Source organism: Centruroides vittatus, unplaced genomic scaffold (genome assembly GCF_030686945.1).
Source record: "Centruroides vittatus isolate TY-2023 unplaced genomic scaffold, ASM3068694v2 scaffold_1015, whole genome shotgun sequence".
Classification (NCBI taxonomy): domain Eukaryota; kingdom Metazoa; phylum Arthropoda; class Arachnida; order Scorpiones; family Buthidae; genus Centruroides; species Centruroides vittatus.
The window spans coordinates 2,272,161-2,286,540 of record NW_027122666.1 but is presented as its reverse complement, the minus strand read 5'-3'; the positions used below and the strand labels follow the sequence as shown (position 1 = coordinate 2,286,540).

Sequence of the window (14,380 nt, the reverse complement as noted above, 5' to 3'; positions counted from 1 at the left end):
TTCTCAAAAAATTATTTAGTATTACAAATTAATTTGTTATTTTTACTTGAAATACTATATTTTTTATTTCATACAATTCTTGATATATATTTATATATTTGGGGATACTATAGATTACCGCCTATGGAATTTTGGGTCTTTGAGTATATGTCTGAACTCAGGAGACCGAGACGAATTCAATGATACCCTACTTTTGGACCGGAGACGAAAAATAATAAAGTTATCATACTTTTTTCCAGCAATCGCGTGATGATAGGGAGTCGCGTCATTCTCCCTGCTAAGTCAGCCTCACTATTGCAATCGGGAGTCGCGTCGCTTGCCATTAAAATTGCCTTTAGTAGACGTTTCCCCCCTTTTTTTACTTTGTTCAAGAACTACTGTGAATCAATAACTAGTGATGTTTAGCACATGGCAGCCTACCAGCGGCTCCCCTCCGGCAGGTCAGTTGAGAGCACGAACAGTGGGAACGGCTGCCATGTTTGCTGCCATAAGTAACATTAACCGAAATGGCAATCGTGCGATGATCGGAAGTTGTGTCACTCTCTCCGCTCTTGTATTGCGTGTTTAACCTTACTGGAGATGACTAACCGTAGTCTGATGTCATGGTTTGCAGACTTCACCGCAAGATGGCAGTACTAGCAACTATGGTGCCGTCTTCATGAGAGCATTAAAAAAGTATGGTAACTTAAAAAGTATGATAACTTTTTTATTTTTCGTCTCCGGTCCAAAAATAGGTTACCGTTGAACTCGTCTCGGTCCCTGAGTTCAAATATATAATCAAAGTCCTGAAATTCCATAGGTGGTAATCTATAGTACACCCATATATTTTTGTTAAGAAATTTATAATATAAACAAAAAAAAAAAAAAAAATTATTACTAATTTGCATAACTATAAATATGAATGCTTTGAAAAAGTACCAAATTTCTTACAGCATCCATGTATCATGATTCATGCAGGTAATAATAAATAAATATTAAGTAATTACCTAAGTTAAATATAACTTGATTGTTTTAATTTATTGTAGTTTTTTAATAATAAATGAATAATTAACAAATATACATTTGTACTTCTGAGAACATATACCTTAATTTACCAATACTTCTAAAATTATGATGAAGCATTTATTTTTAAAAATCACTATATGTAATATTAAGGTTATTATTATTAATTACAGTAAAATTCTTATAAAGTTTTACTATGTAAAAGGAGTTTCTAGAAACAAATGATGAAAACATTTTATTGTTAGTAAATAAATTCCAATTCAAATACTGTTAAAATATTAATACAATAGTATCGTTATACTTTGTTTCTAGTAAGAATTTGGTTCATTTTTGACTAAATCAACTTAATTTTCTGATAAATATCTGAACAGTTATTCAAGGAATAATATAAAAGTGAAAATTATGTTATGTGATACATAATAAATCACAATCTAATTTTGTTTTCTTTGATTTTCATTTAAAAAAAAAAGCAAATTACTTTCCAAAATAATGCTATTACGTATATATATATAAGTTATGTTAAAAATTTTGCAAAATTATAACTATAAACAATTTTTTTTTAACAAAGAATGATAAAAAAGTCTGATCATCCCATATTAAATATCTTTTTCAAACAGTTTAAAATAGAAAATAAGTTATTTTAGAAAAGGAAATAACCAAATTATACTATCTAGAAAATCTAAGGAATCCATAATTATTAGTGATGTAACGAATAGTATATTCGGCCAAACTATTCAGCTTGATTAATGCAAGTACGAAAATTGGCGCGCAAACCGCATTATGACAAGGATCGCGCACTCTGCTCTCTATTGGCCCGCTGTCACTACGATTTTTTCTTCTAGTAGGTCTAAATTATTTAAATTAATTAATTAAATTATAATTATTAAAGTTAATATGAGATGGAGCCTAACGTCTACCTCTATTGCCAAATTGGTTTATAATTTATGTAATAGCTGTAAATAGTCCGATATGATTCGGCAGTTGTTGGTATTTAGATGTAAGTTATAACTTATAAGTTATTTTATTTGCAATTGATCTTTTTAACTCTAAAATTTTGTTTTTAATACGTATTTGTAGACTAAATAGTGCCCTAAGGATATACTTTAGTGGGGACATATGGTCTAGTTTCTGCCCAGTTGTGGAACAGTTCAAATATATTATTGGGGTTTTCTATTTGTGAAGTTTTGTGATATTTTGTTGCTATTGTTTTTGCCAATATTTTTAAAATTTAACATGATTTCAAATGTTATCTTTTGTTTATAATGAGAAATGCTCATTCTTTGCTTTATATATAAAATAAATTATATATTAGTTATTCATCTTCTAGAAATAGATAAATAATTCTTTCATTAAATACGATAAGTTTCAATAAAACGTTTCGTAAATCATCTTAAAATATCGTAAAAAAATATTAAAATATACGCGAATACGAATATAACATAATTAACTAATCAATAATATTAATGCCCGATACATTCTAACCTACACGCCATCAATGCCATAAGATATCGGGCTAGATAAAGGCTATAATATTATTTAATTACAAAATAATTTAATACTAGAGTTAGATGCTATTCCTTATTAACTTTAATAATTATAGTTTAATTTTCAGCATTAATAAAAGTTACCAAAATGATTAATTTACTGTGTTTTTGTTATTTCTTACTCCTGTTTTTAGATATAGTGACTAAATATTCGGTATTCGGCCGAATAGTGAAAAATAGGCTGAATACCGGGTAGTAACCAAATATTCATTACATCACTAATAATTATCTGTTCAAATTGCAATGATATTATCCAAATTGCTTTTTGCCCATTGACTTATTTATTGTGTTGCATGTTAGTCCACTTTTCATGTAGGCAGACTTATCACACTGGACAGTTACAGAACAGAAAGAAATTGAGACACTTTTTCATTTCATATGTATTTATTGCAAAGTGCATTTTGGACCTATCAGGTCCCTCATCAGTCACTATGAATTTGGTGAGTTCATGCTGTATCATGGTGTACACGACATTCATTTACAAACATTCAGTACATCACTTTTTCACATCTGCTTTAACATTGCACATTGCCTTCAGGTGTGTTTCCTTCTGGCTTACAAGTATGCATTAGTTTGTTTATTTCCCCCTTCCCCATCTATTAGGAAACCCTCCCAAGATTCATGTAGCTGTAGCTGGGAGGGTTTCCTAACAGGTGGAGAAGAGGGGAAAAATAAACAAACCAATGCATACTTGTAAGACAGAGGGAAACACACCTGAAGGCAATATTAAAGCAATATGTGAAAAAAGTGATGTCCTGAACGTTTGTAAATTATTGTCGCATGACAGAATGATACGGCACAAACTCACCAAATTCATATTTTGTATGGAATATTGAAATCTATGTATAGTGACTGATGAGGAATCTGATAGGTCCTAAATGCATTTTGCAATAAATATGTAGGAAACGAAAAAAGTGTCTCAATTTTTTCTGTTCCGTGACCATCTAGTGTGATAAGTCCACCTACAATGATATTGTTAATACTTATATTGTACATTTTTTTTTTCTATTTTATAGAATTTCAAACATGTTACATATTGTTTTACATCAAAAAATGATCTATATTTCAAACCATTATCTAAATTTGACTGGTTGAAAATATAACGATCTTAATTTTGTAATAAATAAATAAATAAATACTTTATAACACAATCTGTTTCTGAACATACTTTATTAAATCAACCTATTGTTAACTAATAGGCCATTTTCATATTCCTAGATATAGCCATATTAGTTAGCATCAATGCATGAAGGAGGAATCACTAGAAAATGACTATGAATCATAATATTAAGTAATAAATCAACACTGAAAATATTGCAAGATATATTACAATGTTATGCTCATAAATGAGAGATTGATTAAAAATGAAAAAATACTTCATAAATAAATACTTCAGGTAAAATAAAGATATTTTGTTTTGACTTTTGACCAAAATTTCTTCTTTACTAATCAGAAACTATACCAGTATACAAGTCCTATTAATAAACAAGGTCCAAGTAGACAATTTAGAAACAAAAAACTTCATAAATAAACTTTGATGCAAGGTATAAGTGTAGAATTATGATTATAATGATTACTTTGAGTAATTTCTGTAATTTAAGAATTTAGAATGTTTAATCAAATTGATACTCCAATATTAAATTTTTTCTCTATTAATTTACTCCAGTAACATCAAACAATGTCTAAGCATTTCTTAAGAAGATTTTCAATTTTTAATACCTGTAAGTTGTAATTGCTAATATGGACTATATGAAGTAAAAGAAAAATATCTGTTTTAATATTTTAATCACTTTTATTTATATATTTTGAAAGCTAAAAGATTATAGTTTTTCTTGAATTTTTCATTTACATTTATAAACTGATGACATTTAAAAGGCATTTAACATTAAAATTCCAGAAAATAAATAATTCAAAAATTTTTTTATTATAAAGATTATTTTAAAAATGTAAAATAATAACTAAAAGAAGTGCTGAAAATTCCACTATTTCTAGTAGTAGATTTAAGGATAGCTCCATTAAATAAAGTTATTGTTTCCACTAATTGATCCAAAAACCTTTTACCAGTGAAAGTCTACTCAAAGTCCCTCAGCAAATGTTATCGGACACCTCGCTGTGTCCTTTCTCAAGCTTTCTTCTCTTCTTAAAACGATTTTCGAATTATCGAACTCCTATTTCCGCGACGCATGTGCCAACTGAAAATTCAAACCGTTCAAATAGCTTCTGTAGAAACTCCAAACGAATACAACTTCAACCGAAACTCTTATCTTGTGCTATTTACAAATTTTTTAAAATTTATAAAAAATTTGCATCGTATTACATCGGCATAGAACATGATCGTTTTTTAAAAGAATTGTGGAGCATTTTTTGAAATTTGTAAAAAATTTGTAAATAGCACAAGATAAGTGTTTCGGTTGAAGTTTCTAAGGAAGCTATTTGAATGGTTTGAATTTTTGGTTGGCACGTGCGTTGTGGAAATAGGAGTTTGATAATTCGAAAATCGTTTTAAAAAGAGAAGAAAGCTTGAGAAAGGACACAGTGAGGTGTCCAAAAACATTTGCTGAGGGTCCTTGAGTAGACTTTCACTGGTAAAAGGTTAGTGGTTTCAACCTGGTATTTTTAGGTGATTATTCAAAGTTAGTGTTAATTGCCATAATAAATGTATCTACAAAAAATGAATTGCAATGAAATATCAACATAAGCATATTGAAAGTTCAAAAGTAAAAGATACGAATGAATCAGAACAACAGTCAACAGGCTTTAAAATTATATATCTGATTATTGCAAACTGCTGAGAAATAATATTAAATCTGTTTCATATACATTAGTTCTTGTTTTACTAGATTGGTTTTTTCCTCCTCCCTTAAGAAAAGTCAAATATCATATTTGCAAATTTATGTCCTAGTTTGTGAAGTTTTATTAGAAAACATGTTGAAGTAATAATAAAATAATTACTAGTTAAAGCAAAGTTCTCTAACATTTACTAAAAACAGTACGAAGTTTTAATTATTATAAAAACTTTTTAAATAATATTGTTTGTATTTATTATATTTTAATATAGAAAATCTGTAAAATTTAAAATTTTTCAGTTTTGAAATTGTTTGTTCTTAGTAAGAAGGGATGCTTGTGATGCCATCTGTTGTCATGAAACAAAATATAAATATTAATAAGTGAATTACAGTTTGAATTAAAAACAGGTTTAAACTTAAACTGATGCCATTGATATTTCTGATGGAGCAATTAAAAATTTAAGCAAAATGAATTTAATAAAAAGCTTACTAATTGATATTAGCTAATTTTTAAAATTGACTATTGGAAATGTCAAATTATCTGATAGTTGACTAAAAGTTATATGAAACAAAATTATGCTTGAAAAATACCTTTCGCTACGAACAAGGACTTCAGAATTATCATCGTCGTCATCATCATTTTCACTATGTTCAGTATCATCACAATCATCATCAATATCTTCACCATCTTCAAATTCTTGTGAATTAAGAGATGGGCAAATATCCTTGTCTAATTTTTCCTGTAAATAAAATTTTAATTATTAAATATATGTGCATAAATTTTATAATAATATTGTTATTAATAAATATTCTCTAAGAAATAAATTACTATATTTTTCAGAATTAAACAACAGCAAATATTCTTAAAATCAATCTGTAGTTTATTATAAATAATAATAAAAATTTTCTCAAATTATTCATAATTGATTTAAAATTCAAATATGTATATTACCATTAGAACAACTTCTTACCATTATTTAAATGGATTAATTTCCTTTGTTTTTAAAGTTTATGCATTCAATATATTACATTACTAATAAAATACAATATTTAAATTACATATTATTCAAAATGATAAAAATATTTTTAAAGTAATGAAAAATGAAAACAAAACTTTTATACAATTCATATAAATAAATTATCAATAAAAATTAGGTTTGAATATTTCATAAAACAAATTTTATATTGTTTTCTGTATGGCTTTAAATTTTTTTTATCTGAATTTATTTTTATTTAATAAATACTGATAAGTACAGTAAGCTGAATTTTATTTGCTTTATCATCATTTATTTATAATGCAAACTGCAACTTAAGAAATATAGAATTTCAGATGCATTTTTCTAATCATATAAATTATCAGTTTTATTCTAAATTTAATAAAAGTTATTTGTAAGCTGATTTTATTTATTTAAAAATTAATAACATATGTATATAAAACGTGCGATATTATTATGGAAAATGACTATCAAATTACACTATAATATTTAATTGAATAAAAATGAGAAAATTCAATTATTCAACTACTAGCAGGTAGGCCCTGCGTTGCTCGGGCAAAAGTAACGATAGCGAAGATTAAGATTATTACGTTATAGTCAAAAAAGAAACAGAGTAATTTCATCAACAAACTAAATATTTCTAAAGAAAGGTCGAATTTAAAACTCGAATGTTCTAATATTGTTTGATTTACACAACATGTTCTGATTATATTGTTCGATTTTCATCGAATGTTCTAAAGAAGAAAGGTCAAGAAAAACCGAACTAATGTGTTTAAATTTGAAAATTGAATATGTTCTAACATATTACTCTTTTCTTTTTTTTTTCCTCCAGTGCCCGTAAATCTTGCCCGTCGCTTTCTCTTGTTCTCCATTGTTACTTAACACTTCCATTGTTGACACTTCCATTGTTACTTAACACTATCATTGTTACTTAAATTTGGTACCCTGTGTACCAAACTTCAACTTTCAACTCCTAACCGTTTTAGTGAAAATTAAGATTATTACGTTATAATAAACCTTATAGTTACATAACACTTCCATTGTTGACACGTTCATTGTTGACACTTCCATTGTTACCAAACACTTCCATTGTTGATGGAAGTATTAAGCCTTAATCCTGTCCCTCTCCCCTGTGGGGAGGAATTTCGAAAAATCCCTTCTTAGTGTGCGTCCTTGTGACGTACCATAACTGTGTACCAAATTTCAACTTTCAACTCCTAACCGTTTGGGCTCTGTGCTGATTATTATTATTATTATTATTATTATTATCATCATCATCATCATCATCAACTTGTCTTGATTATATATATAGATAAGAACTTAAAAAAGTTTTTCATAAAAACATAATTTAAACTAGATAAATGCTAATTATATCTTTATATTTAGTTAATTTATTTAATATGTTCTTCTTATTTTGAGTAAATAGAAAACTTTTTCAAATAAAATAAACAATTAATAATAATAAAAATAAAAACTTTAATCTCCACTATAGAAAAGTTTAGTATGAAAGTGATTTAGAACAATATAATTACATTAAAGACAAATTTAGTGTGATATAAAGTTAATTTATTGTCCTATTAACATTTCATTTTATTCGGGCATCTTAAAGCAATTAAACTAGTAATACTTTAGCTAATATTTAATTAAATTAATTCAGGGTTATTCATTTTGAAAAAAAAACCATTTTTAACTTTATTTTTAAAATATTAATAAAACTATAGAAAACAAATCATTATTGGTATCTGCTTATTTGAAATTTTTTTTTTGTTTTGAAGGATTGAAAAATTAATTTCTTTAGTTTCCTAAATAATGTAAGTTATTCAATGAACAACCAAAAATTATTTCTAGTTATAAAACTTATAAAAAGCTAAATTATCAAGACTTATATATTAAAAAATTTTATTATAATTGCAGAAGTATAGTGAGAAGTAAGCAATAATACATATAGAAAACATTTCTATGAAATTAAATTTCTCATACATACTTAATTTTACTAACACAAATGTATTTACATAAGTATAAACAGATGAACTAACTAATTTGTCAATTTATCAAAACATGCATCTAGAAAACCTACTTTATTATATAAAGGACTTTCAGCTTTAATGAACACACCCTTGCCCAAATTAGTCTGTTAAATTGAGGTTTTACTGTAATATTAAGTTGTAAGACATATTTATAACTGCATAAACATTTAAACTGAGTTAATACAATTAATCATAAATTATTTTGTTTTTATTTTTTATAAATAAATAATATAAATATTATTTATTTAGAATTCTTATTCTACTTAAATATTACAGAGTACAAATTATTTAATACTAGCAGAGACTTCAAATGGTATAAACATACTGCATAAAATTTGAAATTTTTAATATTAACAGTTACTTTCATTTTTGCAAAAAGTTTAATCAAACTCTAATTAATACATAATATTTACATTTAAATGGAAATGGATGATGATTAAATATGTGCACAATATTATTTTACATTGTAAAGACAGAAATAAAATATTTGAGACAATATAAAAATATTCATGAAAATATTGAGAAATTGAAATTATTATAGTATTATTTTGACTTTCTTGTAAATCTTGAATATGCTAATTACCATGCATCACTAACAATGAAAAAAAAGATATTGAATATTAATATGATAGATAATAGATCACTAGTCATGAAGTTTTGTCACAAAATTCAATATGACAAATAAAAAAAAATTTAAACTTTATTAAACAAATAGCCAAATTTTATATATACTTTAAAAGACATATTGTGAAACACAAAACTGGAAATATAATTGATATGTTTACAAAAAACTTCTCATTAGAAAGTACAATGTCTCATCCTTCTATATCATAATAGTTTCTAAAGCTTGTATAATAAATCCTTCTTCTAATATATTGATAAGAGTATTTATTAATTACAAAATTATATTTAAACCCATAAAAATTTTTTATAAAAACATTATATGCATTGAAATTCAATGTATAAGTTTGTCAAAGTATGTATAAGTTATTCACGATAATAATGTGACATATTACATTATTATTATTATAGATATTGCTGTGATTCATATTATTTATACTATGCTGCATTATGTTTTTATTTTTAAATTAGTTTATGCATTTAGAGTTTTGTTCTATCACAGTACACTAAACAGATGTATCTTGTGAACCACGTTTTCCCAACACTTTTTTGAAATAATGTAATTCCTGCTAAGAGTTGAGTAAATAAAAATATTACAAAAAAATTTTTATTATTATTTTGACTACTGAATTTTAAATAAATACTGTATAAAGAAGGTATTATTTTTGTTTTATTAAAACTTATTTCTAATTAAATGCTGTGAAAGGCAAAAATAAAATTCTTTTGATTTATGCTGTATAAGTGCAGTGAATTGTGATAGTTGCTATTTGGAAGGCAAAGGATTCTCCAAAATTCAGCCTCAAGAAAACTGAGGAACTGCTTCAACAAAACAATGGGTTAAAAAATATTGAGAAACACTGTAGGGCAACAATGAGACAGTAGGGGAAAATAATGTTGAAATTGGAAAGCCAATGCATAACATTCACTACCAATAAACAAGGAAAAATTCTGATAATCTTACTGTTTTATAAACTTTGAATTACTGAACATATTTTGAACTTATTTAAATAAGAATTGGAAGCATTGTTGGTGTACAGTACTGCAAAGAAATTTTAAAATGTTTTGAAAAGCAAAAATAGTCTTCAAATCTTTTCTTTTTTAAAAAAGTTGGGATACTTCTCAACCAATTTGAAACAGTTCTGACTTTTTCATTTCTTGTGGATTACAAAAACTTATTATGTCATATTTTTGATTTAAAACTAAATTTTTTTTTATTATACAATGTATATTCTGTGTCATGATTATTCTTTGTCATATATATTAATCCTATATTGCCTATAAAGCCTGTTTAGCAACTGCAGTTTTTTACTGCTGCAATTTTTAAAAATTTAATCCATTTCGTTGATGAAGAGTACTATCTTCACTTTAATTTAATTATAAAATAGTAAATCAGAGAAAATATGACTAATTTAAAAAATACATTATATACAATACAAGTTAATATACCGTGCATTTTATTCATTTGTTTAGACATAAAATCTGGAGTTTTCTGATGCTGCTTTTATTCATATGCAAAATGATCTATGTTAAATATATTTTTAAATGGTAGGGTCTGTTATAGTAACTTGTAAGAAGATATAATACATCTATCTAAATACATGCTCATTTTTTCATTTATTCTGCAAAATTATATAGAGAAATATATACACAGAATTGCATGGAAAAATTTCTTTATAAATTCCAATTTCTTGATTATCACAAAAATCAATTTTTTATGTATTATACTTCACAAATTACATATCAACATTATATTTTCTAAATCTCTACATATAATTGATGTGATCAGATTTTATGTAGAACCAATAAAAAGCTGATAATATAAATATGAATGTTGATATATAGAAAATTGATATCAGTGGTCTTTTATTATATAAATAATGATAAGAATTATTTCTTACTATATATACAGTATAAATATTTACATACGCACACACATTGAAAATTATTTGCAACTTCATCAAAAATGTAATTTGTTACATTCATAAAATATTACATATTCAAATCATTTTAATATATTTTTTATACTGATTAACAAAACTAACTGAAGTAAAATTCTTCAAACAATCAATTAATTTGTCAAGGTTTATCATGATGTAAAGCAATATGCAGAAAAATTTTTATATTTTTATAATAAACTTTTAGTTATAATTTTAAATAATAAAGCATAAAATACAGTAAGACCCTGCTTAACGCTGCCTCGCTTAACGCTGATTCAATATAAAGCAGTCTGCTCGAAGCCTTAAAAAAGCTCAAAATTTACACTGATTTAAATTATTGCGGCATTTCATTGATTCGTATATAATATGATTATTTATGAACACAAACCAATCAGAAAAAGGTGGCAAAAAGGTGCACTTTCTTTAAATCTATGTTTGTTTGGTGCAATTTTGGAAAAAATATAACATCATGGATGCCATAGGCAATATCGACTTTGCTTGGCAATAATTAACTGATAAATGCACGAATGAAGTGTGAAAGAAGTTATGGCTGAAGGTATCCAAGAATTCTCAACGAGAAAAGCCTATCATTGTATCATTAGGTTGATCAATGTCAATCTAATCAATACAGCATGACTACAAGCTGGATGTTAAGAAGTTACCACGGGTTTCTGGCAAGAGCCTTACCAACGACGACCTTCAAGAACTGGCAGAACAAGCAATTTGTGTAGAACTGGAAAATAGAGATTCTGAAAATGAAGAACCCAAAAAATTTCCCTACAGATTTTCTTAGTAAAAGTTTGGTAATAACCAAAATCGTTGATCAAATTGTAGCAAATGATCCAGATTTTTGAAAGGAGTACAAAAGCAAAACGGTGCATTTTGGATGCGATCTTCTGCTACTGACATTTGCTTAAGGAAAGAAAAAAACGAGAAATGAAACTTGACTTTATTGCAAAAAAACAAGAATTTCAGAAAAGTCAGAAAAATTCTTCGTCACAAAAAATGAACTTTACATTTCTGTTTGCATATATTTATGTGTTATTTAACATATATTATTATGTAAATTAATATAAAAATAACTTAAAATGAAAGTAAAATTTGTGTATTTTTGGTTGCATGTTTCCCTATTCCTATTTACTCTATGTTAAAATTACCTCATTTAACACTGTTTTATTTAGCACTTTGTCGTCTAGAAACGCATCCCCGCGTTAAGCGGGGTCTTACTGTATATGTATTTATGTATGTTTCTGTAAAATATTGTACATAAAGATTAATGCTTTGATCTGTCTACATTATAAATACTGTACATAACATTCATTGATACATACATTATTAAAAAATTTTGAAAGTACTGTACATCATATATTGATAAATGACTATTATGGTAGTTGTAGTTGCAATAGTAGTAATAATCAGGGGCAATCCTGACCAAAATTTTTGAGCATGCTGAAAGTTATAATAAGAATAATAGGCCTATCTCTAGCTCTAAACAATATGCAGAAACATTATTTGGTGTGAATAAAAAGTATGGACGATTGTAAAGCTCATTATATCTACACATGAAATATATGAAATATGTTATAATGAAAAAGTATTAAAAATTTATGATAATAATTCAATTTTTGTGGGCGCTTGACACTGCCCCCAGTGTCAAGCGGCCACAAGGGCCCAGGGCTTAAGCCCTATTAGTCCCTACGTAGATCCGCCCTGTACACAATACATGTATGCTGACTGAGTACTGCAAGCTTTCAATACAATCTGGCCGTGTTAAATGCTTCGAATGATGTCATGCACATGCATTTGTTTGCTGCAGCAAATCTCCACATGAGCAAGTGATTAAGTTCCCGCAAGCATCGCACTGACTTAAAATGGCTAGCTGATAGCTGCCAATGTAAAAGCAAACACAAATGATAAAAGAGTTTACACGTTACAATAAATTATTATTGGCATATTTGTTTTCATATAAAAAGTATATTGACAGTCAAAACTTTCTCTTAAGCATGTGGCGCATGCTAAGCAAGCCAGAGAATTTGCCCCTGATAATAATAGTAATAATAACATATAAATAAAATAATAATAATTACTACTGTTATTAAAATAAACTTTCTACATAATAAATGATATTTATGTTCCATATAATGAGTAAAACCACCTATATTGTCCTGGCATAAAATATGAATATGCGTGTATATAATGATAACAGTCTTTCTTAGAAATACTTATAAAATTTTAAAAATAAAATTTATTTTATTGCATACAAAATATTTATCTGATTTGAATGGAAATATAGCAATTGAGAAATAAGATCATTATAGATTATTTTTAAAAATCAATAAATGAAAAATCCTTTCAAAGATCACTATTATATCACTTAAATGATGCAATATTTAAGTAGTTTTATATTTATTTAAACATACAATGTCATTATTTTATTTATATTTATTTGAACTATGTGGTTATAATATATACTTTAACTATACACTGCAATATTGTTTATCTTTTTATACTGTATAAAAAAGATTCATAGTATTCTAATAAAGAAAATCAATTTTAATTGAAAAAAAACTTAATTTTAAATGCAAATTTCACAAAGCAAGTGTTACCAAGTATTTCTTCTTACTAAAATAATTCAATTTTACTATAAATATTTTAAAAATATCAAGTTTAAATGAAAATTTCTGCTGAATCTGTTATAAAACATCATGAATATACTTTTTGTCAACTCCTCAGAATAAACTGTACAGCCAGATTCCACGAAACTATAAATATTGTTTAAAAGATGCAGCAACATTCTTAGAAAACATTAATTAAATATGCATGGATATTATACAGATAAAAAGCATAATAAATAAAACACATAATAAAATAAAAATATTTTGTACTTGTATAAACAAACAAGTATATATTACAGTCACAAATAATTAAAATACTTTTAAAAAATACTCCCATATAAATAAAAATGATCAAATTATAATTTTTAAAATATCCATAAAATCTTTTATTATTTAAAATTAGTTTAATAATTTTTTAAATGGTATAGTTAAAAAAGAGCTAGCATATAAATTTAACCACCATAATTTCCTGTAAATGGCATTTGAATTATGTTTTAAAGTCAATTTGAAAGTGGGTTTGGGTTGTGCACACTGCAAATTATATTTCAATTTTTAAATTGCAATCACAAGCCCACCCAATGGCTTTTCCTTTCTCTAAAATTACCAAGAACATCTTATATCTTCAAAATCTGTGAAAATCTTTTACACACTGCATGTATTTAGTCACCATTGCAATTTTTCTGGAAATCAAACATATATGAGGGCTATTTTTTAAATAAGGTCCGTTTGTGAATGAGAGTGAGAATGATGCACAATTGCAGCAGTGTGCATGAGCATCTGCTTTCAGCATGCTTTGTACATGTTTAGATGCCATTTGCAGCCGTATTGTCTGTCTGTGTGCTGAACTGTAAAG

At 26.4% G+C, this 14,380-nt stretch overlaps 1 protein-coding gene across 1 annotated transcript in view; it reads right to left on the bottom strand.

The window, feature by feature from the left end:
- The window catches only part of shn (schnurri), an 83,895-nt gene that overhangs the window by 30,871 nt on the left and 38,644 nt on the right, over window positions 1–14,380 (bottom strand). Inside the window, 1 exon segment of the mRNA XM_067283928.1 lies at window positions 5,924–6,072. Coding sequence (XP_067140029.1) covers window positions 5,924–6,072 — 149 coding nt within the window.